General features: G+C 42.6%; 1 protein-coding gene across 1 annotated transcript in view; it reads right to left on the reverse strand.

Moving 5' to 3' along the window:
* Positions 1–27,703, reverse strand: part of LRP1B (LDL receptor related protein 1B) — a 1,076,743-nt gene that overhangs the window by 234,100 nt on the left and 814,940 nt on the right. The window contains exons 46-51 of the mRNA XM_054970106.1: positions 16,350–16,478; positions 15,987–16,106; positions 12,477–12,590; positions 12,150–12,299; positions 11,839–11,961; positions 5,919–6,038 (exon numbers count right to left, since the gene is read on the reverse strand). Of these exons, the coding sequence (XP_054826081.1) occupies positions 5,919–6,038; positions 11,839–11,961; positions 12,150–12,299; positions 12,477–12,590; positions 15,987–16,106; positions 16,350–16,478 (756 nt within the window). The remainder of the gene's footprint in view (positions 1–5,918; positions 6,039–11,838; positions 11,962–12,149; positions 12,300–12,476; positions 12,591–15,986; positions 16,107–16,349; positions 16,479–27,703) is intronic.

Here is a 27,703-nt window from a genome sequence, read left to right on the forward strand (position 1 = left end):
CAGAAGACCCTGGGAAGAGGACTGCTTTGAGAAGCCATTTCAGCGAAGCGGGCACACCACGTCCGCAGCGAGAGCCCCTCGCCCCGCTCTGCATATCTTAGGAGCCGCCCCGGAGAAGAACTAAGTGCCGACCATCCCAAGCACTTAGAGAATGCATCTCAAAGAAACCTCCGCATTCCAGAGCTGATGACATCAGGACAAGCCCTGTCCGCTGGAACATCCTTTCAGCCCACTTGGATTTCCCCCTCCCTCTTTTGTCCCCTCTTCCTGAGGTGTCACTTATCACAATCTGATTACCAAAGTGGCCCATCCAAGCCATTCAGTAGCCCATTAGACCCTTTGTTTTAATCTGTGAGAACCACCAAGTACAGCACCAGCCCCAGGGTACGTTTTGGGGTATTTAAGCTGGTCTCTCAGACCACTCGGTGCCTCGGCCATTCCCATCCAGAACCCCTCGCTGTCTGTGGCCTCGGCCATTCCCTATCCAGACCTCCTTGCTGTCCGTCTGTGGTCCCAGTGCTGGCATTGGGCCACCCTCGCTGCCGTGTCTCTGCTTCGCTCCAGGATTGTGAGTATTTCCCTTATCATCGTTGGGAACCAGCTAATGCGAACGTCTCTGTATTTCCTACTCTGTATTTCTTAGACCTTGTGTGTTCCTTGTATGATTGTGCAAGCTAGGCTTACGCTACACTCAATACACGTGTTTGGACCTTACTCCTTGTCTGCCTCTTTTTCACTAGAGTGTCTGGGATCAGGACCTCCGTATACATAGGTTATGATCCTCGCTTAAATATTAATAGTTACAGACTGCTACAGCTAATTCCCCATTACAATAAAGAGCAGTTCTGGTAACACCACCGCACCCTCCAGAGCATCCAGAGGGATGGGGACACTACTGCTTTGATTGTGTCCCACAACGGAAAGGAGATTTTGGATCTGGTCCAGCGGATTAAGACCACCGGAGAGCACTCGTGGTGGGAAACCCTCTTTGGCTGGAGCCCCACTGCCACTGGAATTTACAATTTGGCTTTGCACCCGATCGTTGTTATTTTGGCCTTTCAAGTTTTGTTATGTGCCTCACTACTTTATTTGGGCTGTTGGAGCCGCCGACAGCTCCAGCACCTCCAGCTGTCTTACCGCTTGGATCACTATAACCCCGACCTTCTTTTGCCTTAAGGGTCGTTCTTGGCGCCCTCCTTTAACCCTTGTTTGTTTTATTGCTTATGTTGTTATAAACTATGATTACGTTTATTACTATGTGTACGGATCCTGCACCGGCCCCATGGACGCTCTGCTGCCGGACTCCGCTCCGAGGCCCTCTTGTGGACTAGGGGGGGACATATCTCTCTGCCTCCCAGCCCACGGCCCGTCTCCAAACGACCACCAGCAGCGCCACCTCCATGAGGACTAGAACTGTGTGCCTGAAGCCCTTCTCGCCGCCTGCTGACCCTGCTCTGCGGATTGTCGCAGACAGCAAGGGGGGGTGGAAGTGTGTTCTGGAGCACATGGACTAAGTTTGCTTGCTCTTGTATATATGCAACCCAGTCCAGCAGCTGTACTGCGGACTGAGCCGTCTGTGATCTGTGTAGCTCTATTGTTTTATGAATTTCTTTGCATTGCTTTCATGAATTTCACTCCCATGAATTTAGCCCCGAACTAGTCCCTCCCTCTATCTACCGCAAGTGCGCCCATGAACTCTATCCCTATGAATTTGATTTTAACCTTTTGAATTGCCTTTTTAACCCGACTCCCTCCGCCGAGGCAGTTCTAGTCTATGAATTTGATTTTAATCCAGCCATATTGACTTGGTTTTTAATTGCAGAGTGTATTTTTCTGCCCCCATGAGCCCTTCCGCCGCCTACCCCTCATGAATTGTTTCCACGCACTTGCTTTTATTCTTGCTGCTTTTGACTTCATGAACTATTGCTTTTAATCACATATATGTATTTATGATTTTAGCCATTTATGAATTACTCTACCCTGGATGAATTATGCCATGCTTGCACATTTCACTTTACCCTGTATGAAGTGCTTTTAATTGTCCCTGCTTTTAATTCTATGTATCTACTTATGATTTTAACTATCCATGAATTGATCCATGTATATTAATTGCTCCTGGTTTTTAGTGCTTTTAACCCATCATGAATTCCGTATGAATTACCTTCAATCATGAATTAATCAATGTACACAATTATGAATTATTGCTATTTATATGCATGAATTGATCATTGCTGCCTACTACTATGAATTGCTATTACTTATGAATTATTGCTATTTATTCTGACGATTGCACTTAGCACACCCCCTGGTGTGAACCCAGAGACCTGCAGCCCATTGGCTGATCTAAATTGCACTTATTCGGTTAGGTGGTTCTCCAAACTAAATTTTTGAGTGATGCCTCCTCCCCCTTCCCTTCCCACTCCTTCTTCGCTCGAAGCTCGACCACCGGACATTGCCGACCACCTCGCCTTTGAAGTCAAGTTCGGAGACCCGCGCGCCTGACGTCCCGGGGTCTCCGAGGGGGGGAATTGTTGCCAAGTAGGCCCCCTCCCCTGCTTTAAAGCCTGCTATGAACTGTGTTAGAGTTTCCTGCATCACTGTTTCACTGCTGCACCAAAGACTGCTTTGCACGTGTGTGTTCTGATACACGTGTCAGTTTCCTGCCTGCGTGTCAATTACCCTGCTGCTGCAATAGACTGTGTAGTTTACTGACTCCATGTTTGGGTAACTGCACAAAAGGACTCTCTTTCTGGGCAGCCCTGCCCTGACCTGTGTTTGGACTTCCCAGTGTGCGTTTGGACTGTGTTACAAGGGTGCCCCGTGCCTGCACCACCATCTACCACGGACCGTGCCTGTTCCCTGCTTTGGACTGTGTTTTAAAGTATTGCTCCCCTGCCTCCATGGAAGCCTGCCTCACATGGGCCCAAGCCGCTGCTAGCAGCCGGGCGCCTGCCGGGGAAACCTCCAGCGAGCCTGGCTAGGCGCTCCCTGGTCAGTTCCCGCCTGGAGCCTCCCGCGGGCCGGTCGCCGAGCTTGCCCTCGCTACCGGGCAGCCTGCTATCCAGCCCCAGCTATGCCCAGCCGGCATCCATGTTCTCAGGCAGCCAGAAGACCCTGGGAAGAAGACTGCTTTGAGAAGCCATTTCGGCGAAGCGGGCACACCACGTCCGCAGCGAGAGCCCCTCGCCCCGCTCTGCATATCTTAGGAGCCGCCCCGGAGAAGGAACTAAGTGCCGACCATCCCAAGCACTTAGAGAATGCATCTCAAAGAAACCTCCGCATTCCAAAGCTGATGACATCAGGACAAGCCCTGTCCGCTGGAACATCCTTTCAGCCCACTTGGATTTCCCCCTCCCTCTTTTGTCCCCTCTTCCTGAGGTGTCACTTATCACAATCTGATTACCAAAGTGGCCCATCCAAGCCATTCAGTAGCCCATTAGACCCTTTGTTTTAATCTGTGAGAACCACCAAGTACAGCACCAGCCCCAGGGTACGTTTTGGGGTATTTAAGCTGGTCTCTCAGACCACTCGGTGCTTAGGCCATTCCTATCCAGACTTCCTTGCTGTCCGTCTGTGGTCCCAGTGCTGGCATTGGGCCACCCTCGCTGCTGCGTCTCTGTTTCGCTCCAGGATAAGTGAGTATTCCCCCTATCATCGTTGGGAACCAGCTAATGCGAACGTCTCTGTATTTCCTACTCTGTATTTCCTAGATCTTGTGTGTTCCTTGTATGATTGTGCAAGCTAGGCTTACGCTACACTCAATACACGTGTTTGGACCTTACTCCTTGTCTGCCTCTTTTTCACTAGAGTGTCTGGGATCGGGACCTCCGTAAACATAGGTTATGATCCTCGCTTAATATTAATAGTTACAGACTGCTGCAGCTAATTCCCCATTATAATAAAGAGCAGTTCTGGTAACAGTGAGGATGGAGAATGAGGCAAAATCAACTCTCCTCCTTTCATCAGCAGAGCCTCCAAAGATCTGTAAGTGGGGAGAGAGGAGGGAGTGATTTTTTCTGATTCCCTGTATTCATGCCACACCACCAACCCCTGTAGTCTATGGTCCATGACCATGAGACAAACTCCATTCTCCAGAATCAGCTTTTATTAGGGTGAAAAGAGGCTGTTAGAGGAAGGGAAATATGGTAAACATTAGTAACAAAGCCTGTGTGGGAAAAAAATACAGTGAGCTTCAGAAAGGGGAGGGTGGGCAAATGGACATTGTCTCCTACTCCATAACCAATGATCCCTGCCAGGTGAAGGGAGGTAGGCATTGCCTCCTGCTCCATGCTTGATTCTAGCTGCATGAAGGGGGGCAGGCATTGCAACCTGCTCCATGCCTAATTCCAGAAGGGTGAAGGCGGGGAGGGCTTTGCTACCTCCTCTGCTCCTGATCCCTGCTGGGTGAAGGGGAGGAGGGCATTGCCTCTGCTCCATGCCTGATCCTGGCCTGGTGAAGGAGGGGGGAGGCATTGCCTTCTGCTCCATGCCTGATCCTAGCTGGGTGAAGGGGGGGGGCAGAAATTGCTGCCTGCTCCGCTCCTGACCCCAGCTGAGTGAAGAGGGGTAGTACATTACCTCTTGCTTCATGCCTGATACCAGCTAGGTGAAGGCAGAGGATGGGCATTACCACCTGCTCCACTCCTGATCCCAGCCCGGTGAAGGGGGGCAGGCACTGCCATCTGCTTCGCTACTGATCCCGGCCAGGTGAAGAGGGGGTGGACATTGCCACCTGCTCCGCTCTTGATTCCAGCTGGGTGAAGAGGGGTTGGGCATTCCAGCTGGGTGAAGAAGGGTTGGATCCCAGCCTGAGCTTCTACCTCCTCCCCCCACAGTGTACTCTCTGGAGGGAGGGACTGCCTTGTCTGGGCTTCCCTCTATGGCCGCGTCCTCTGGAGGCACACCAAGGTAGGAAATAAGTTGTTAGCAATATGGCTAGCCTTTTATATAGTAGGATGTGTCCAGCAGGGCACTGTGCTGCCAGCTACTACAAGACTTTACCCTATCCCCTAACAGTGATATAAATCCTAAAATTGGTCTTAAAGAAAAAAAATAGTGTACAGATAAACAGAAACGGAAAGGAAACTGCAGTGGGCAGTTGAATAACATGGCCAATTGCACTGGAATTTGCAATCCCCCGAAATCTGGCACACAGTAGTTTTGCCAATTCCTTTTGTAAGACAAATTAAATAACCTCCAGTACCAATGATCAGAACAACAAACTTATTTCCTTCGTTTACAAATCTGTGGAAGAAAAAATATACTCTCGGCATCTGCTCTCTCTGTGAAGAGGCAGACTTGAAGAATCTTCTTTACCTCCCCAAAATATCACATGCTCTGAAAAGAAAATTTCCTCTAATACATGAAGGGGAAATGCTGTCTTTATCTGTTATCACATATGTTATTCAAACAGTATGCAAAGAGTTTTGACATATATGGTAGGTTTGTGTTAATGTGTCTCTTGGGACTGACATTGTCTTCATTAATTTATATGCTATAAAGAAATTAAACTTGAGAGTCTTGAGAAATGTACTTCTATACAGACACCAGACAAAAAAATTGTTCCATTAACAAAATATTTAGTTAATTATATATATTTGTGTGTGTGCAAAGTACCCTCAAGTCATACCCAACTTATGGCAGCCCCAGCAAGGGAGGGGGCCCATGGCAAGTGAGAAGCAGAAGTGGTTTACCATTGCTGTCCTCTGCAGAGTTTTCTTGGTTGGTCTGGTTTCCCATTCAAGTATTGACCCTGCTTAGCCTCTGAGATCTGACGAGATCAGGCTATACCATACTGCCTTCCCTCCTGATTATATATTTTACTGGGGCTGAAATATTTTTACATGTTTCATTGAATTCCATGTAATCTTCTACAATACAAAGTTACATCAATTTTATTTTATCATGATAATACTCACCACAAATAGCTTTACTTTCATCCAAGCCATTCCCACAGTCATCCTCCCCATCACAAATCCACTGTTTAGAGATACACTTATGTGCAGAACAAGCAAACTGATTCCACGAACAAGAGGAATCTAGAAGATGTAAACCACAGGTGTTGCCAACAATATTTGAGATAACATTGTTCCATGTCAACACTAATCAAAGTCTTAAGTTATATTACTAAATGAGTATAACCCGCCAAAATATAGTGAAAGAAATTCATCTCACTTATTAGCCAGCTAAAAATTTCCTCCAAAATTCAAATGGCTTCATTAAAATTTTACCCAACTTCTCCAAGCAATTAAATGTAAACAGAGGCATATAATTTTCCCACATCCCTACAATACAAAATAATAAATTCTTTTCTACTACAAAACACATCATACCACAGGATACAAAACTATGCGCAGATGGAGAAATGAATCAACTAGGCAAGTAAAACCAAATAATAGGCTGGATTCCACAGTTCTATTCCACTGTGGGCAAAACTCTTCTCTGGTGCAAGGAACCTCCCTATAATGGAAGAAATTCTTTATTGGAAGAACATGTTGCATCAGGAAACGGTTCTTTTAGCAGAACAGACTCACAGGATCCAACCCAATACTTGCTTTAAACCTAATAGAGAGAGTATATAATTTCCCCACTTCATCATTTTAAATCTACATTTTTTTCAAAAGTAGGTAACAGTGAAATCCTAAGTAGAGTTATTCCAATCTAAGCCCACTGACTTCAGAGTAACTCTGCTTAGGATTTCACTGCAAGAATATCATACGTTCATAAGAAAGAGAGTAAGACATAGTCTAGAAGCAACAGTAAATAATACAGAATAGCACAAGGGAAACTGCAGCAAGTCTGGGTAATTGCATATTGAATGAGGAAAATACATACAACATTTATAACATGTATTGAAATCATTAAAATTAAAGAAAAACCAAAATATGATAGTCATTTCTGAAAGGCAAAATCACAATTTTGCTGCAAATTTCAAAAATGTTGTGAAAACTCAACGTTAACTGCATTATGATCCTCTATCTTTATAAAGAGAAAAAAATAGGGATTGCTTTAAAGTATTCAAAAACTTCCTATAAAACATGAATTAAGCTTATTTAACCCACGAATAATTAAAGTACTGTTAAATAACCAAACATTTGTAAGAACAAACTATAAGAGAGAAGATAAATTTAAAAACCCAGACTGAATCCTATTATTCCTCATCACTAAGCAGAATCTTTCACTGGTTGATGATCAGCGGGCTTTTTCAATACATTTTTTTTGATCCGGTGACTTCTTTTGCAATACCAAATGAAGATTTTTTCTGTTGAGAAAGGCTTCTCATTTACCAGAAATCTGTCACTGGGTCAAACCCATTATGATTAATTTCAATTCTTAATAATATATTTTAGAAATTACTATATTTATTTTAATTTCAACAGGTTTTGTAACAAATTTTTTATACTTAAGCTTGTATGTGCTCATAAATAAGAATATTTTAACTACACAGTTTATATTATACTTACTGTTTAGTTAATGAACAATAATTGATTCTGATGTTTCCACTGTGTTTCTAAAAGTCTGTTACATTAGTTGTTGGGGCATCAACCTTGGCTTTCAGTAGTCTACTGAGCACAGTTCAAGATGCTGAACTGAATGTCTAAAGCCTGAAATGGCTTGAAGCCATAGACAACAAAAATCCATAAAAAAGCAACATTTGAGAGAGATAAAAAAGTGTAGCCACACTAAATTATATTAACAGGTGGATCTTAAAAATGCCTTTGAGACTAAATAAATATTTCAGCATCAGACAAAACAGACAGGTATCATGACCCCTGTCTCTGATACTTAAATGGATAGGGAAACAGCTTAAAAAGATCTTCAGCAGAGGAAAAAGAAGAGTTTAAAAGAAGGGATAGTGGAACAGTTCTTTGTTATACAGGCATATGACACTTCAAATTAATTTCAAGGGATTGGATCCAAAGATACAAATACAGGTAGGGGAGTGCTATAGCTTGAACAGGAAGCTATGGGAATAACAGAACCTTTGCAAACACAGAACTGCCCTCTATTTACATGACAGCACATTTGGATTCAGCCATGTGATCAGATATGGGATATCCATGTATGTTATGCAATTCACATACAAAATTTACATATAAAAACAGGAACCCACAAAGACTTGTGGGGGGCATCCCAATTCCCTCTCCTGCACTATTTCTTCTTTCTAAGTTCACGAAGCAATACATCGTTATGTAGACCCCAGAAACCTAATGTCAGGCTATGGATGACAGGATACAGCAGACAGATCTCTGGACTATTGCACCACACAAGTTCTTGGTTAAAATGGCTTTTATTCAGACTACTTAGAAGCAAGGTAGACATCTAAGCAGCAAGAGTAGAAGTTCTGTATTGAGATATATCCATTCTCATTGCTGGCCACCAAAATTGTCTTTGTACTAAGTGTAATGTTTTGAGATATCCAAAAAGACCAGCAGTTTTTGCATCATGACATTGGTGCAAGATTTCCTTTCTTAAGCAGATGGGGATATAAAGTTTGCTTCCCTTGTACCAGTGGCCATCCCTGTCCGGTTTCAGTTCGACTTTGGGCACATTTCCCCCCTCCTTTGCAGTTTCCACTTTTACTCTCTCCCCTGACTCTGAGAGATCAGGTTTCAGGCTGCTTTGCATTTTTGTGGCTTGGCTACATGTTGTCACTGCTCCTCCCAATTGAGCTGGTGAGAAAATTGTATTTATTATCTCCTCCCTCGGGCTGTCATGTTGGGGCATGCACGAAAGGGCATCCTCTAAGAAATTCGACCGCCCAGGGAGGTATTTCAACGTGAAGTTGAATTTAGAGAAGAATTCTGCCCACTTTAATTGTCATTCAGTCTCCGGGGGGTGCATAGTGCCTCTAAGTTTTTCTGATCAGTCCATACTTCAAAAGGCACTTTAGCCCCCTCTAGCCAATGCCGCCAGGTTTCAAGGGCTAGTTTTACTGCAAAAGATTTTCTCCCACACGCTCAGTGCGTTCAGTCTCAGAGAATTTCTTAGAAATGTATGCTGTCCGGTGCTGGGGCTGGACTTAGGGAATGCCCCAGGGACACCCACCCCAGAAACTAAGCTTGCAGCCCCCCAGCCCAGCCCTGCAACCCATAACACTCACCCAGCCAGGAGAGGACAGACATCAGAGACACCAACAAGGGCCAAGAATGCCAAAGAAGCCCAGGTGCAGAAAGTTCAGGCAAAGCCCCAGGTGCAAGAAGCTTAGGCAAAGCCTCAACAACAGGAGACAGGCTAGGTGATGCCTCCTGGGTCCTAATGAGCGCCAGTTACCCAGTCAGGGCTCCAGGGCAGCCTTTTCCCTCAGCCCAGGGGAAGAACAACAGCCCAGCCAGGAGGAGAAGAGACAGAGGGCTGAGGCAGCCAGCCAGCACCAACTCAAGCAGCAGGCCAAAGGTGGTAAAGGAGGCACTAGGCCACACTCCCACCCAGAGGCTGGCAGGACAGGTGCAGCAGCAGAGCAAACCAACAGGCAGGTTAGAAGGGGCGGAGAGTAGCCTGGAAGAGCCAGCAGCAGAGCAGCAACAGGTGTGGCTGCCTAAGGCGGTCCAGGCAGCAGCTAGGCTGTTAGGGGCGGGGCTAGGAGGTAGAGGCTGGGATTGGTGAAGGGATAAAAGGGGAGTCCCCCCCCCCCTTACAAGCAGGGTGGAAAGTAAGGAATCAGATGCGAAGTGTGGAGAGATGGGGAAGAGACAGGAGTACCTTGAGAATTCAAGGACTGCAGTTAAAGGGGCAGTGCTGACCCCAAACCCAGGGGGAGGGGGAGGGAATGAGAATGAGAATTAAAATGAGAATGAGAGAGCAGTGGAGAGGGGGTGGAGGAAAGAAGATGAAGAGAAGGAGGAGGAGGAGTAAGACTGACAGCTGGATGGGGACAGCTGTCATGGAAGCCAGCCAGGACATGGTCAGGTTGAAGGGACCTGCGAGTGGACTGAGAGGGTGTGAGGGTGAGGCATACTCCCCCCTCCTTCCACAGAGCGGTATCCTGCATTTTTCTTGAAGGTCCTTTAAGGCTGAAGTCAGGCAGGCCAGCGTCTCACAGGGTGGTGCCCTTGGCAGAACCTGACAAAAACTCCAACAATTACTCCACACCGGCTTTCATAGATTCGCTGCCATTGAACAGTAGCAAGCAACCAGGCTTGGGTGTTATGAAAGTTGCTTTGTGGTTGCTTTGCGGCCTAGCCCCTATGAGTCCTCCCTCACAGGCCAAAATAGCTCTAGAAACAGCCCTGCCCCTCCTCCTGCATTTACTGATAGAAATTAAACCTGGAATGCTTGAAAACTATTGTGGTTACCTTGCAATGGCCACTGAGGGCATACATTTCTAAAAACCACAGGTGCTCCTTTTATATTTTGGAGGTTTTGTTTCTTTTAAAGAATTCATTTTTTGCCTGGGACCTTTTTTGAGTTTTTAGAAAGAGCTGTCTTGTCTATTCACAGATTCAGTTTCCAGATTTAAGTATCCTCAGATCTGGCTTTGTTGAGAATTAGATATATTGATGATGATTGTCATGAAAAGCTTGTCTACATCTTGCTTATTTTTTTCCTGCCCATTTCCTGTTAAAGTTGGCACCTAACCCTTCCGTTGAAAAAGCAGGCTAAAATGATAATGATGTGCTGTTGATTGTCAGAATGAGTTATGAAAGGTTGATCTTCTGCTAAACTAGTTCTCAGCACAAAGAATAATGCCACACAGTCAGTTTGATTCTCAGGAAAAAAAATCCATAGTGAAGATACTGTCTAATGGAGCATATTCAAAGGAGATTCATACCTCTTTTTTTAGAGCACTCAAATCAGAAGATTTAGTAAAGTTCTGCAGGCCAGTGCTGAAGGGTTTAAGCCTAGGGCTGATTAGTAGACTGTGGATACTTAGATATACCTTAGGCCAGACCTGACTAGCAGATAGCTGATGTGTGCATAGGCTTGTATTAATTTTCATGTTGAGCAAAGGTTCATGGGGCACATTTTTGAAAGGACCAGCATGACTAAGAGAGGTGGTATAAAGCAGGTCTAGGCTAGCTGAAAGGGAAAGGGGGATGTGCTAAAGCTAATACTCTTTGAAAAGAACACAGAGCTGAAACTGCTGGTGGGGAAGAATCGAACACTTCTTCCTTGGAGAGCAGCAGTGGCTGGGAAGAGCTGAAGAAGCAGGGAAGAGCAAAGAGCAGGAATTGCTGAAAGCTGAACTTTTCATTGACTGCCTGAGGTCATCACCCTAGTACAGGGCTGCCCCACTTCATCTGGCAAGGAGGAAAGGGGGGAACTGCTCCAAGGGCAATGAACAAGCTTGAGGATTGACCTAGCATCTTCACAAGAAGAGTTCCTGCTGTTGTGAGTAGGACTGTGTTCGGGGGACATTGGTTAGTGAACCACTGTTGATAGCTTTTAGAACTTTTTCACAGTTGCATTGTTATATTTAAATAAATTGGATTTACATTTTGAATTTGTGAACAATTTAGAAATTGAACCTCGCCTTCGAGACTCAGGGGGTCACATCTGAAAACCTCTGCATCTCTCAGATTCAATGAAATCTACTTTCACCCTTCTTTTTTTGGCAAAGTTTGAAGTTTGGACATCTAAATAAATTTAGGTAGAATAAAAATTTCATATGTTTGTACAGGATTGATTTCTATAGAGAATCCCAGTGTTCTTTGTATCTATTTCATAGTGGTTAATATGTTGCTTGAGTTCAACCAAAGAAATAAGTTTCCACATGGTTCTTTCAAGGCAATGTCCCCTCTCTCACAGACAGGTCTTGGAACTGCCACTCTTTTGCTTGTAAAGGTAGCAATTAACCAGTTTTGCATAAACATCCATGGTTTCGAAAGAGAAACTCACCACAGTGTAATTCATCAGCTCCATCTTCACAATCATTTTGTCCATCACATACCCAAGTATTTAGAATGCACCTCCCATTATGACAAGCAAAATAGTTGTCTTCACATGTACGTTTGCTTCGAACTGGGGGAAATTAAAAAACAGAAATGTATTTTTAACTGTCAAGGTTATCTGGATGGTAGGTAGGTAAGTATGTGTGAAAGAAAGAAAACAAGAAAGGAAGAGCAATAAGCCTTTTGTTTAATTTACTATCATGAAGTAATATTTAAATTTATATTTAACATTTAAATTCTTGTTCTTTTCCCAATTACCTGGGCATTTTAATTCATCTGTATAATCCCCACAGTCATTAGAGCCATCACACAGCCATTCTGGTAGTATACAAAGTGAAGTAGAATTACAGCTAATAAATCCTGAAGATTTTATTCCAAGTTTATAGAACTGAGCACAGTCAGTGCTATCTGAAAAACAAAAACTTGAATAAATATCACAATATATACTTTTTGATTTGTATCTCATTGCTATGATTTAAAGTTTGCTTAGCATCTACTATCACAGTATTGTCTTTTGTCAAGTAAATTATATTACCCAAATTAATAACTCATCAAATATTGATAACAGAAAATAGAATTCCTTACTGCAGTTCTTCTCATCTGAAGCATCCAAACAATCGATGATCTGATTGCATTGAGCTGATTTTGCAATACATGTTCCATCTGCACAGTGAAACTCTGCTGAAGTACATCCTGAACCTATAGGATATAGTTTTTATCATAAAAAGAAAGATATAAAAGTAACTTAGCACTGTCTTCAGCATTTATAAGGAAGAAATATATTACTAATTCTGAAATATGTTTTTCCCATACAATATGACCACAATCCAGCACAGATATTTTAAGACTGGTTTGTTCAGACTGCACTAAGGTTTGAAACATTTGTCCATTTCACCTCTATAATGAAGGGATTTCTCCCACATCTCTATGAAAAGTAGGAGGAACACTTGCCATGTTCTCTTAGTGTGCACAAGACATTATATATAGGGGTGTGCATGTTAATTCTTCCAATCTGAAACAGCGCTTGAAATTCTGTTTCAGATCAGAAATGCCCAGAATGAAGCAAAACACTCTTGAAATTTGGGGGTTCCCAAAATTTATCTCTTGAAATTTCAGGTTCTCTCGGGTTATTTCAGCTGTTTTCAATAGGGCAGTAACAGTTCAATCCTAAACACAGTTACTCCAGTCTAATCCCATTAAAATCAAAGGGTTTAAACTTGAGTAATTCTGTTTAGGATTGCTTTGTATGTGTCTGGACTGCTGAGGCCTGGCCTACTTCCACTGTTTTCAGTGGATGGTAGACTTGGTGTCTGGACTTGGTGTCTGGTAAGGCACAAATAGGTTTAGGAAAAGGCCAGCATGGTTAACAAGCAATGTAATAGAAGCTGTAAAAGGTAAAAAGGATTCTTTTAGGCAGTGGAAAACTAGTCGGAGTGAGGTTGATAAAAAGGAGCATAAGCTGTGGCAAAAAAAGTGCAAGTCTGTGATCAGACAGGCAAAAAGGGAATATGAGGAGCATATTGCAAAGAACATAAAGAAAAACAATAAACAATTCTTTAAATATATTAGAAGTAGGAAACCAGCTAGGGAGGCCGTGGGGCCCTTGGATGACCAAGGCGTAAAAGGATTACTAAAGGGTGATAGGGAAATGGCCGAGAAGCTGAATGCGTTCTTTGCTTCTGTCTTCACTGTGGAAGATAAGAAGTGCATGCCCACTCCGGAAGCACTGACTTTGGGAGGGGTTTTGAAAGACCTGAGTCACATTGAGGTGACGAGAGAGGAGGTTATGCGACTGCTAGATAATTTAAAAACTGATAAATCACCGGGCCCAGATGGCATACATCCAAGAGTTCTGAAAGAACTCAAGTGTGAACTTGTAGATCTCCTCACAAAAATATGTAATCTGTCATTAAACTCTGCATCTGTTCCTGAGGACTGGAAGGTAGCTAATGTTGTCCCCATCTTTAAAAAAGGTTCCAGGGGAGATCCGGGAAATTACAGGCCAGTCAGCCTGACGTCAATACCGGGTAAGTTGGTGGAAACTATTATCAAAAATAAAATTAGTGGGCACATTGATGACCAAAAGCTGATGAGGAAAACTCAGCATGGGTTCTGTAAGGGAAGATCTTGTCTCACCAATCTGTTAGAGTTCTTTGAGGGAGTGAACAAACAAGTGGACAAGGGAGACCCAATAGATATTGTTTATCTTGACTTCCAGAAAGCTTTTGACAAAGTTCCTCATCAAAGGCTCCTAAGTAAGCTCAGTAGCTATGGGATAAAGGGCCAAGTCCTCTTGTGGATCGAAAACTGGCTAATTAATAGGAAACAGAGAGTGAGCATAAACGGGCACTTCTCACAGTGGAGGGTGGTGAGCAGTGGGGTGCCACAGGGGTCGGTATTGGGTCCAATGCTTTTTAACTTGTTTATTAATGATTTGGAATTGGGATTAAGCAGTGAAGTGGCTAAATTTGCAGATGACACGAAATTGTTCAGGGTGGTGAAAGCCAGAGAGGATTGTGAGGCACTCCAAAGGGATCTGTCGAGGCTAGAAGAGTGGGCATCCATGTGGCAAATGAGGTTCAATGTAGCCAAGTGCAAAGTAATGCACATTGGAACCAAAAATCCAAAATATAAATACAAGTTGATGGGGTCTGAACTGGCGGAGACTGACCAAGAGAGAGATCTTGGAGTCATGATAGATAACTCACTAAAAACGTCAGCACAGTGTGCGACTGCCATAAAAAAAGCTAATGCTATGCTAGGGGTTATTAGGAAAGGGATTGAAAACAAATCAGCCGGTAGCATAATGCCTCTGTATAAATCGATGGTGAGGCCTCATTTGGAGTACTGTGTACAGTTCTGGTCGCCACACCTTAAAAAAGATATCATAGCACTGGAAAAAGTACAGAGAAGGGCAACTAAAATGATTAAAGGGTTGGAACACTTTCCCTATGAGGAAAGATTGAGGCGCTTGGGGCTCTTTAGCCTGGAGAAAAGACGACTGAGGGGAGACATGATAGAGGTTTACAAGATAATGCACGGGTTAGAGAAGGTCGAGAAAGATGTGTTTTTCTCCCTTTCTCACAATACAAGAACTCGTGGGCACTCTATGAAATTATTGAGCAGTCGGGTTAGAACAGATAGAAGAAAATACTACTTTACACAAAGGGTGATAAACACATGGAATTCGTTGCCACAGGAGGTGGTGGCAGCTACAAGCATTGCCAGCTTCAAGAGGGGACTGGACAAATATATGGAGCAGAGGTCCATCAGTGGCTATTAGCCACAGGAGATAGATGGTATTCTCTTTGTGGGGAGGTGGTGCTCTGTTGTCTTGGTGCTGGAAGGAAGGCAGTGGGAGGGCTTCTGGTGTCCTGGCCTCACTGACAGTCCTTTAGATGGCACTGGATTTCTAGCCACTGTGTGTGACAGAATGTTGGACTGGATGGGCCACTGGCCTGATCCAACATGGCTTTGCTTATGTTCTTATGTTCTTATGACTTTTGCTTATGTTCTTATGTTCTTATGACTTTTGGGCCAAGTCTATTGTTTTCAGTGAATGGCAAAGACTTGACATCCAAGACTTGGCTTTTGAGATGGAGGAATACTGTGTACACACATGATTTGCCCCAACCCCACAGATTATGTTTTTTTCCTGCACAGAAGGCCACAATCAGAAAGATGTGCATGCAGAAATACATTTAACTTCTGCAACTTTAGGACATGTATATGTGTAATAATGTTTGGCCTTTACTATTATTTTCTGCCAATGGAAACATTCAGAAAATTCACTGTTACATCTCAAGAATTGGTGAGTAATTTGTAAATGATTTAAGTATAATTCTTCATTATCTATCAATAATGATTAATAAATGCACCTTGAAGGACATGGCATATAGAAACATAGAGATGGAATCTAGTCCAACCTCCTGCAAAATGGTGAGCTTTCCACTGTTCACCAAAAATACTAAGAACAAAATACACTACACATAATAGCAGACAATGGGATTTTATTTTGTAAATGATGTCTTTTTAATAAACATCAGAACTGTAAGTTTTCAAAATAGTATAATACAGAAGAGTCCAAAATTATACCTTCACAGCCAACCTCATCAGAGTTGTCACCACAATCATTTTTACCATCACATACTTTATTGGTGGACACACAACGACGATTAAAACAAGGTTTAAAACCTCTCCGGCAGTTTCTATTTTCTGGAAAATTAAATAAAGCAACAAACATAGCCTTTAGTATTTACATAAAATCCATGTAAATATGGCTGGATGAACACACATTGGGTCAGCAACCCATGGATTAACTTCTAATTGCTAGGCAGAAACATGAGTCTTCTTGAAAAAGGTGGACTACAAATGCAATGCAATGCAATAAAATAAAATCAGGCACAGAAATGTAATCGAAAATAATAGGAGAAAACAACCCACAGAGGACTGACTTACCACAATAAAACAACTTTTCATCAGACTTGTCTTTACAGTGTGCTATGCCATCACAGCAGAGCTGGTAATCAATGCATTCACCATTTCCACATTCAAACTCAGAGTAAAAATTGCAAGAAGAATTTTTAGCTGAAAGGGCAAACAACAAAGTTGAATGTTACCAATTCAAAATTGGAAACAAAAGCCAATTGCAATTGTGCAGTTGATTTTCAAAAAAATATACTTTGTACTAAATGTTACATTTTTTCAGATTGTAAATGTGTGAAAGTAAATGTGTTACTCATTTTAAGATTTAATAGAGTACTATTAAGCAAGATAGGACTCAGCCATGGGGAAGTAGAAAGCATGTCACTTTGATATATGAATTGTACCTGTGTTGTCATTTTGCAACAACAAGTCTTTGAATCAATGCAATTTTCTGTTCAATTTAGAGCAACTGGCCTGGGAATAATTGAATTATGCATGTTAGTATCTTAGAGTAATCAGCCTGGAAATCATTGTATTGTGCATATCAGTATCATGGTGAAAGTATTTTGTGATCTGTGGGGGCCTAATATCATGCATGAATACTATTGTATGATGTCAGAGGACTAGGAAGAACAGCAACAGATAAACAACTTTTGCATTGGGAGCCATGTCCCTGATCCTATCTCTGGGTCTCACAGCCCCACTTCAGGTCTAATCTACAAATTCTGCTCAGGTACAGAATTTTTTCATAAAATGCAGATCTAGGAAGAGGATGGTTTCAAGCACCATAAGCAAAAAAACCTTTCACATTCTAATGTGATTGCCTTTCCCACTCCATCCTATGCCAAACCTTTCAGACTTTTCAGCCACTTATTAAAATCCTCAGAGGTAAGGTAAAATGTATTGTTTTTATTATATTGTAACAACCTTTGGTTATATACAACTGTCCACATCTAACAAAAACAAGTCTTCTTGAGGTCTCCTTGAGGAGTTTGGCATAAGGATGATAGGAATCTGACAACAGATCTAATTCGCCTTCTAACAGTTCAGATGGGAATATTGTTAGGCAGCTAGATGACCAGTGCACTAATAGAATAATCCCTATTGTGTCCCACATAGCCAAGGGATCTCCCTGCCAAATTTCAGGCATACTGAAAAAAACCCTCCAGTTTTACAGGCAATTTAAGGAACTATTTATTTTAGCTGTACTATCTTTGTTTTCCACCTGATCAGAATGGAATCTTCAGAGACTCTAATATTTACCACAAGCAATTAAATTTCTTACCTGTGGAGTGGGCAAAGCCCAAGATCTGGCATCCTAAAACGCAGGCAACATTAAAGAGAGGAAGGGGGAAGCATTTGGCACTCTTGAAAGGGCAGACAATTACATAAGGCATTGATGGATTTCAAAATGGGCAGGCAAAAGGGCAGGAAACTGGCAAAGGGAGGCAGTCTGGCAGAGGAACAGGGGAAAATTCTCAAAGACTAGCTAAATAAATTCTATCTCAGACGCTATCAAAAATAATAAATGTATCTCTCTTCGGCATACAGGTCAGTCATACAAAAGCTAAGCTATTTGCAAACAACCTGAAAATTCTCAGTCTCAAAGGGAATAGAATTAGCTTAGGCAAAGAGATTTCTAGTGGCAGGTGGGGGGGGAGGGGGTTGTTGATGCTTATAAAGAATCAATAAGTCCTTCTCAATTCCACATTGATTGGTGGAAACACAGGAAATTTGCCTCAGCGGCACAGCTGGTGGTTGCCACCTAGGGGCTATGTCGGACTGCGTTGCAGCTTAAGTAAACACACCAGACACTTGTGTGGGTTAGAAATGGCCACAACTTTCTTGATTACAGCTGTATGGAGCATTGGCCTGGCATCTGGGCTGGATCCCTGTTGGCATCGTAGGCCTCACTGCCGAACCGATGCATCACCCGCCAGCCTCCCGCTGGCACCTCGGCACATGCCGTCCCGTCGCCGGCTCCGCCTGGCGACCCTTGCCTCCAGATCCGTCGGGGTGAGCAGCTCACAGGTCCGCTCACCCTGTTGGGATCCAGCCCAATGCCTCAAAAACCGCCAACCCATAAAGTTGTGACAGAGCCCCCTCAAAATCTCTGAACATGCGGAGGGTGGGAGGGTGCATGATGATCCTGCAGATGCTCGAGCAGCAATGGCGCTGATCATGCGGTTAGCTCCTCACGGAATGGACGCTCCGCCTTCGTTCTTCGTCCCGGCCCCAGGTAGCAACCCGGCTTGCTGGCGAGTCAGCCACTTCCTTATCTCACACTTCCTCCCCTACCTGCATTGTCCGCAGTATTCAACATACACTGTTGCTTTTTGCTTTCCTTTCAACTACAGTGAACTGGCTTCCTTCTGACACCTATTCCAGCTTTTGGAGCCAGAAGATAGACAAGAAAATTGCCAATCTGGGTTTCTCTCTGACTTATTTATCAGTGACAGGGTTAAAAAAACCCCTATGTGGTAATGATAGAAAGGCTTGATGAGCTAGACTGGCAAATGCTAATAGCTAGTGTTAAGCGAATCTGGTCACCTATTTTTCTGGGGTTTGTGCCTTTGTTTCCCTAAGATTAGAATAAATATTTATCCTATCTCTCAGTACCTGCTTATCACAGGCTGTTCTCCTTAACCCATTTTAATGCACTCCTTTTAACAGAGCTAACTGCAAGATGCAGGGGAATCCCCAGCAGACAAAGGTTATGTGAAGCTCAGGTTGTTGAATCTATTACACATTTTTTGTTTTCCTGTAATGTATACTGAGCAAAGAGCTAGTATGTTAGCTCTACTTATGGTTATCTTTCCAGCTGGCTTGTGGATTACTATCCGTTATATCTCTGTTCAGAGTCTCATAACACTAGAACCACAAGAAGCGGAAGGGTTCAAAACAATATAATATAACCCAATCAGGAAAACCTCCCAGAACCCGACAACAACACACTACCTGGTGTATCAAATATTTGTTTCGTTACATATGTACCAATACATGCAATAGTCTCATAAGACAACTAAAGGAATAGTGACAATGATGAGCAAAAAAATATCATGACCAAGTCCTGAAACTGTCTTGACTTATTAGGTTTTGAGAACTTCCACTTCTTATAGTATGCATATTGATATTTTAGATAGCTTTTAAAATTTACTATTTTTATTCTGAAAACCTTTTAATTTGGAATTGTGTTTATATAAACTTTGTAGGTTAATGAATGTTTTTATTGGTCCCAGCCATTGGGCTTTATAGAACAACAGCAACAACTATTATTATTATTATTTATTTATAGTCCGCCTTTCTCACTGAGATCCAAGGCAGATTACATAGTGCAAGTGAGATACAATATAATCTACAGCTAGCACATTAATTGAACAAGTACTATAATGAAAGACAGGATATTCAGTGAACAAATAAATAGGGTTTTGCATAGTTTGTAGAAAGCCAGAATAGTGGAAACTTTCCTGACCTCTTCGGGCAGGCCATTCCATAAGGTGGAGGCCATCACAGAAAATCATGTGTGCAGGCAGCTGTTGATTTTTGGCCATTCGCAGGGTGGTATCTGCAGAAGGCCCTGTTCAGATGAGCAAAAATGAAATTGTGGAACATAGGGGTAGAGGTGGCCACACAGCTATGAGGGGTGAAGGAATGAAGGAATTTGAATGTGATAGTCATGACCTTGAACTGAGTCAGGTAACTGTTGGGAAGCCTATGAAGTGACTGAAAAATGGAAGTGATTATCATGAATAAACTTGAGAATACTTTGTGCTTTCTTTCATTTTTTTTGCAATCCTAACCCTACTGTATTGCTGAGATGTTTCATCCTATTACTTACATTGTGCAATCTGCCTTGAGTCTCCATGACCACCCTCACCTGCCTCAAGCATTGCTAGTTTGACAGGGGTCAGTGACTCCCATCCCCCTTCCCTGCTCTCCTCCAGCATTGCCAGTAGAGATGGGCACGAACCTAAATACGACCCAAAAAAACCCAAGAACCAGGCCGGTTTGGGGTTCACAAACTAGGGTTCGTGGAAGCTCTTTTCCATGCTGGTTCGTTGGGTCGTATTTACAGGGGCAGTTTAAATGGCCACTTCCCCAGGGAAATGGCCATTTAAACTGCCCCTTTAACGGCCCTGCCATGGCAGGTCCCTATTATCAGCTGGCAGGCGGCAGGGGGTATCTCTCCCTTCCGCCTGCCAGCTGATAGTTTAAAGGGACCTGTCATGGCAGGGCCCTTTAAAATGCCCAAACCCCAGCCCCCCTACCCCCAGCCCCCCTACCCCCACACCCCAGTCCCAGCCCCACACTTACCTTATCCTGCAGTGCAGTGTCCTTCCTCTCCTCCCAGGAGGGGCGGGGAGGTCATTTTTGGCCTCTTCCATTGCCCTGCAGGCCCCCAGGGTGGCAGAAGAGGCCGAAAATGGCCTTCCCGCCCCTCCTGGGAGGAGAGGAAGGACTGCACTGCAGGATAAGGTAAGTGTGGGGCTGGACCTGGGGCTGGGAGTAGGGGGGCTGGGGTTTGGGCAGTTTAAAGGGCCCTGCCACCGGCATGTCCCTTTAAACTATCAGCTGGCATGCAGCAGGGGGGGATCCCTTGCTGATTGCAAGGCAGGAAAGGGCCCTTTAAACTGTTAAATGCCCCTTCCCCTGCCACTGTTAAGGCCAGAAAGGGGCATTTAAACCCCACGAACCACGAACTGGTTCATAACTGGTCCAGTTCTGTGGTTCGTGGTTCGGGTATTTTTGTTCCATGCCCATGTCTAATTGCCAGCCCAGTGGGGGCAGCAACACATCCTGTACCATTCCCTACCTGCCTCCAGAACTGCTGCCTTGGAGCAGGGGGGACAACCACTTCCAAACCTCTCCACAGCCACCTCCAGCATTCCTGTCTCAGTTCTATGCACCCCCTTTCCCATCCCAACTATCACCACCTTGGTGGGGGGAAGGGCTGGTGGGTCCAGTACTTCCTCCCCTGCCTGCCTCCACTGTTGGTGTCACTTCAGCAGTGTGTGTGTGTGAAGCATTGTTCAGTTCAGTTCAGTTCAGTTCACCTTTATTGGCATCAGTTGGCACAATATTCACAATACAAGAAACACAGAAAAACAAAGTTGCTTCTGGAACCCCTCCTGATGGAATTTTATAGCCATATAGAGAAACATTGCTACATTCTCAGTGGTTTTAGGCAGGGAGTCATTCAGAAGGTGAAAGACCTTTAAGGAATCTGGGAAGCCCCTCATATTAACTAATTCTGCTTCTAAATATTTAAGACGCAAGCCTGCATATAGTTGGCAATAAAGCAGGACAAGCAAAACTGTCTCAATACTATCGTGTTCACAGTGATAAACTCTATCTATGTATGGGATCTTATTATATCTGCCGAATAAGACTGAAGATGGCATCACATTGAATTGTCCTGAGACACGCTCTTGTTTCCACAAGATTTAGACCAGTTTCTAGACACAGGGCTGCATAAGGTGTACAGCACAGCATTCCCATAATTTTCCGCAGGAAACTGGCCTGCACCCATTCCACACCATCAAAAACACTTATCCATGCTGGGATGCCATATAATAGTTGGGGATCACTTTGGCTTTAAAGACTTTCAGCGCAGCTGATACAAATTGGTTTCCTCTGTTATAAAAACCCCCCCAGGATATAGCAGATGTGGTGTTGGCCATATTTATTGTCGATTTGCGATGGTAAAGCCATGATGCATTATATTGGAAATGCAGCCCCAGATACCGGAAGTAGTTAACCTGTTCTATTTCTTTCCCTCCAATTACCCATTTGGACAATTTCCTGGATTTAGAGAAAATGATTATTTTTGATTTTTCATTATTCCAATTCAGTTTGTTAGTTAAGAAAAATGTAAGGCATATACTCAGTGATCTTTTTAAGCCTACTCTGGAGTAGAGATGGGCACGAACAGAAAAAAAACCCGAACATGATGTTCGTTGTTCGTTGCCATCCACAAACAGGGACTCATGAACGCTTATGAGCATGACCTGTTCATGAACATGTTCGTGGTTGGATGTTCATGGGGGCCAGCAGGCTCTCCTCCAGCCATCATCCAAATTTGGTCAAGATCCCTACTGCACCTCTCCCAGAAACCTTACCTGAGCAGGCAGCAGGAAAGGTCCCAATAGTAAATAATAGCTTGGGCCCAGAGCCTGGCAGCAGCCCTGGAACCTGAAGGGGTAGATCCATATCCCACCACACACAAAGAAAATTCAAGCTCCAATGCACTCTCCCTGACTCTCTATCAAAATGCCAACAGCAGTTGTCTCTCCCTCTCCACTGTCTGCAAAGACTAGCCAGAGCTGGGAGCCCCCCCTCCCCCATGGTCTTTGCTTTCTTGTAACAAATTTGGAGCTCTACACTTGAAAGAAAGACCTATTAAGCTAAATTGGGCTTAGATTGGGGTTTCCAGGGCAACAGCAGGAGTTCAGACAGAGTTCATACAATCCCTGCCTAAGTTGTCAAGGGAATTGATTGCAGGTGCCAGACTGTCTGGCTTGACGAACAGCAACAAATGAGGTGTGCAACGACCACCTGTTCATTTAGAATGGGGCCTCACGAACAGCTTGTTCTCGAACAGCAGATTGGGATGTTTGTGGCTTTTTTTTTTTGTTCGTATTGCTGTTCGTGCCCATCTCTACTCTGGAGCAGGAAAGTAATGCAGTATCATTGGCGTTAAGTAACAAGGGCACATGTAAGGCACCCAGTTTAGGATAATGACAATCAACTTTTGCAAGATAGGGGGCGAGATCATTGAGAAACAACTTGAAGAGAAAAGGAGCTAATATACAACCCTGCTTGATGACTTTATTAGATGGAATTTGGGGTGTTAGTTCCCCTGCCAATGAGCATTTAATTTGTCAAGTGGTGGCTGTATACAGCTTTTTGATAAGGTTAAACAGCCTCCTATCTATGTTTAAATGGTGTAATTTGGCCCATAGGAGTTTCCTATCAATTGAATCAAATGCTCCCTTAAGATCTAGGAAAGCAGCATATAGTTTTGAATTACTCCTTTTAACATATTTGTTAATCAGATGAGATAGAGTAGTACAGTGATCTGGCGTTGACTTTCTTTTACAAAAACCCAGCTATTCTGGACCTAAAATTCTCTGCTGCGACATCCAGGGGATGAGCTTAGATAATAAGTGCTTAGAATATAACTTGCCCATTATGGAGAGAAGACTAATTGGCCTATAGTTAGAGGATGTTGTTTGGTCACCTTTTTTATAGATTGGAACAACAATTGCATCCAGCCAAGCATCGGGAATGATGCCAGTCATTGTAAACAGAGATGCAAGAGGGGCCGCCCACCAACCTGCACCTAACTTTAAGATTTCAGGGAGAATTATATCAGGACTGGATGCCTTCCCTGATTTCAGTTGACCAATCCATTTCTTAATTTTATCAGGGGTCACAGGGGCCATTCTGGAATGTTTTCTGAGAGAAAATTAGGGGGGTCAACTGGGGAAACCTGGTCCTGATGGAACAGGGATAGAAAATATTGAAACCATTCATAAGAAGAGATGACAGACATGGAGGGATCCTTGGCACAAAATGCACCCGAGGCTATGGCCCAAAACCTTTTCGAGTCATTCAGGGTTGCTTGATATAATTGCTCCCATTGATTAATAATATAATAATTCTTCTTTCTTTTAATACAGTCCCATAACTGGGCCTTAAGTTTGAAATATTCTAGGGGAAGGGGTAAGTCTTTAGAATCACGATGTGAGCTATATACCTTGCGTGAAGCATTGTTGCCTCAGGAGCTGAGAGGACTGGTGGGTTCTAAGCATCCTCCTCTTCCCCTCTCTAGTTTTGCCACATCAGCAGGTGAGGGAGGGCTCAGAGAACAATGGCTTCTATACTTCATCCACTCTCCTCCTCTTTTTTGCATGCTCTCTACCTCTGAAGAACACTTGTGTGTGTTTGTGCAGACAACTGATCTCAGTTCTGTTTTGTTTGTTTTTTGATACCTCCTCATTTGTTTTACTTTTAGGATTTATTTGCAAACCTAGGCCTCCCCTTCAGGTTTGTAGAAAGATTTCCTTTCTCTTACTGTGGTCCCAATCTGTGGATTTATGAAACTGCAGATAGGGACAGATTGAAAATTAGTTATACTGGTAACTCTGTTTAAGACTGTACTGTTACTGACTCAATCACATGGATGGGATCGGCCACATGGCTCTTTATCATGGAGCTTACATCCTACCAGAAGAAAGTGCTGAGTCCATAAAAAAGAAACAATCATATCATTTAGATGTTCTTCTGGTCACATGGATTCTATTTAATGATATTTGGCTCTAACAAGACAGGTAAAATAAAGTACCTAAGTAATTGGACAGTGCTAGTGCTTTTTTGTGATGGTACTCACTGATACGGAGTGCCAGCACCTTTTTAGGGGCTCTCCCAAACCCTAAGGGGCTAATTGGTTGAAATCAGGGCAACCCTATATATGAATACTAGCACTTTTTTTGTTGGGCCAAAAAAGCACTGGACATGGTTGTGATCATGTTTCAGCGTTACTTTCAAAGTTATAAGCCACATTTCTTCAAATACAGAATTCACACTATTAAAACTATCATACAATTATTACTGTTTATCAATACACACATTTGAATTAAAAGCAAGTAACAGATCAAATCAGTATACTAATTGGGATTCTTAAACACAACAGTAAACATTTGCTGTTACTCACACAAACACACACCTCCCATATACAATCTTCTGGCATATGTTGATAAGATTCAGTATTTTGATTTCTTGTACATCTGTTACTTAATAACCAGTGAAATGGCATATACTAAAGTTCTGTCAATTAAATAGCTTAAAGCCTTTAGGAAGTATAAATGCCTGCCCATGTTGTAAATTAATTACAGTTGATCTCTTACTACAAATAAGCTGTGTGGGCCACTATCACTGATAGACTGTGGGTTAATTAGTGATGATTTTAAGACTATATTGATATAAATTTTTATTGTGAGATACTGATGTATTAATTACATTTACTTAGAGCCATTGCAAATCAGCTGCCTGTCCATACAAGATCAATTGATCTCTACAGGATATGATTTTCACAGCTAGTCTAAAATTGTGTTGTGCTTCAGCAGTATTACAGTCTTAATTAACATGGTTGTTATCAATGTAAATCATCTGTATGACCCATTGAATCTCAGTTATTTAACCAAACAGGAACAGCTTTGAGGTAAGGACTGCAAATTTACACTACAATGACTGCAAATTAATTTATTGCTGAAGTTTTGCTTTAGATCAACTCTATATTCATGGTAACAAAACTGAAAGCTTTTTAATTCTTACTCTACTCATGCACCTTAAAGCCTTGTTGCCAAAAGAAAATGAACTGTACACTCGGCTGTACAAAGTTATTTATTAAAAGTTGGAAGTAGGAACACTAATGTGAATAAATAACAAACAACATTTACACCATAAGAGAGTTTGAAAAATTCTGGATAAAGGCCCAGGTGGGTGAATTTGGTAGAATATTCTGAATATTTCAAAATTCTGCCTGATATTCTTAATGCTACCTGGGAACCATATCTGCTTCTTGTCTTTATTTGTTGTGTTTTTAAATTCTATTGTTTAAATTTAATGTTTTACTTCTGGGAAATTTCTGTAAGATGGTTTGGGTCCCTTTGGGGAGAAAAGCAGCATAGAAATGGCCTAATTAATCAATTAATAATCACTGCATACAAATATTACCAGAAGAATATCACCATATATAACTGAGCAGCAGCCTGGTTGCCAGTGTGGTATAGTGGTTAGACTGCTGAAGTAAAAGCTGGGAGATCATTCTCAAATCCCCATTCTGCCATGAAGTTCGTTGGGTGACCTTTAGCCAGTCACACACACTTAGCAGCACTTCCCTCACGGTGTTGTTGTGATTAAATGGTGAAGAGGAGAAGGATGTAAGACACTTTGGATCCACATTGCAGAGAAAGGTGAAGAAATGAGGTAAATAAAATAATAAAATGATTTGTCTCTACTGTAGACTAAGACTCTTGCCTTGGGCTATAATTGTCACAGGACTTCTGTTTATTTTTCACCTACATAGCAGAGTTGTTAAGGAAACTCTCTTTACCCTATTTCTCCATGAAATCCAGCAATTCATTGATTTTCTTCTTTTTAGGAATGTGGAGTCAGTTTCTAATCAATTCTACTTTGATTAAGAAAAATCCAAAAAGAGAAGGGGAGGAAGGGAGAATTTGCAAAAATGCAGAATTTCACTCTGTAGATCCTCAAAGGCAAGCAATGTCTTCCTAAACCTTCCTGTAGCACCACTCTGTGATGTACAACATGAAACAATTGCAAGAGCTGAAGCTAAAAAGATAGAGAAATGAAAGGAATCCCTCTTTTAAAAGAGAAGAAAAGGACTAGAAGGAATCAATGGCTATATCTAAGAAAGCAAATTTTGAAAAAAGGGTAATTCCCCTCATAACAACACTACAAGAGAGATTAGTTTGGTAGTAGTAGCTCAGTCCATCCCTGTATCAAGGCTTAATCTGATAAGATTGTTTCCAATGTCAGATTCAGCATAAAAACGTGGAAAGGAATATTAAACATCTGTATGATACTTATCTTATAAAAAGAGAAAATCTCTAATCCTTAATCTGTATCCTTTCCGCACAGTGCCAGTACCTATTGAGCACATATACACTGAAATAAGCACACGAATTTTGCTGGCTCTCACAAGCATCCTTGTTTTCACATAGGATGGAAAGATGATTCAAAGAAACCCTCAAACAGGGTGTAAGAGCAACAGGCCTCCCCCAGCTGTTTATTTCTCCATGGTAACTGTTGTTTAAAGGCTTAGCTGTATTCTTGGCATTTTACCATAGCTAAAAGCCATGTAAAAGAGGGGGACTTGCAAGAACTCATGGAGAAGAAGAATCTCATCTCTCCACTGGCCACTGCTTCCTCTCCTGTTCTGGAGTAAAATCTGAGTTTTTAAAAAATAACCCTTGCTCCCGCCCCCCCCCCCCTTCCAGTTTTCAGATTTTTCTACAAATCTGAGATTTTCCACAGGTTTATAGAAAACTCTCTCCTGAGAATACAAGCTCCCATTGTGTGGATTTTTTGATCCATACACTGGGACCATGTTCAGAATGAGATATTAGACAGCTAAGGGTTTTATGCCACACATTTTAGGGTAGTTTGGATTTTATTTTTGGGTACCAAAGATAATATTTGTAAGAAGTACTTATTAATTTTAGTGCAGTTAAGCAGAAATAGAAGGCTTCCCATTTTGGTACAGCTTTTTATCTGCATTGTACAGGGAATAAGATTCCTGAGAGACTCCTCTCTCACTGACACCCACACCTGCCTTCTCAAACAGATTCCTTGTATATATA

This window comes from Eublepharis macularius, chromosome 2, assembly GCF_028583425.1.
Source record: "Eublepharis macularius isolate TG4126 chromosome 2, MPM_Emac_v1.0, whole genome shotgun sequence".
NCBI classification, from domain to species: domain Eukaryota; kingdom Metazoa; phylum Chordata; class Lepidosauria; order Squamata; family Eublepharidae; genus Eublepharis; species Eublepharis macularius.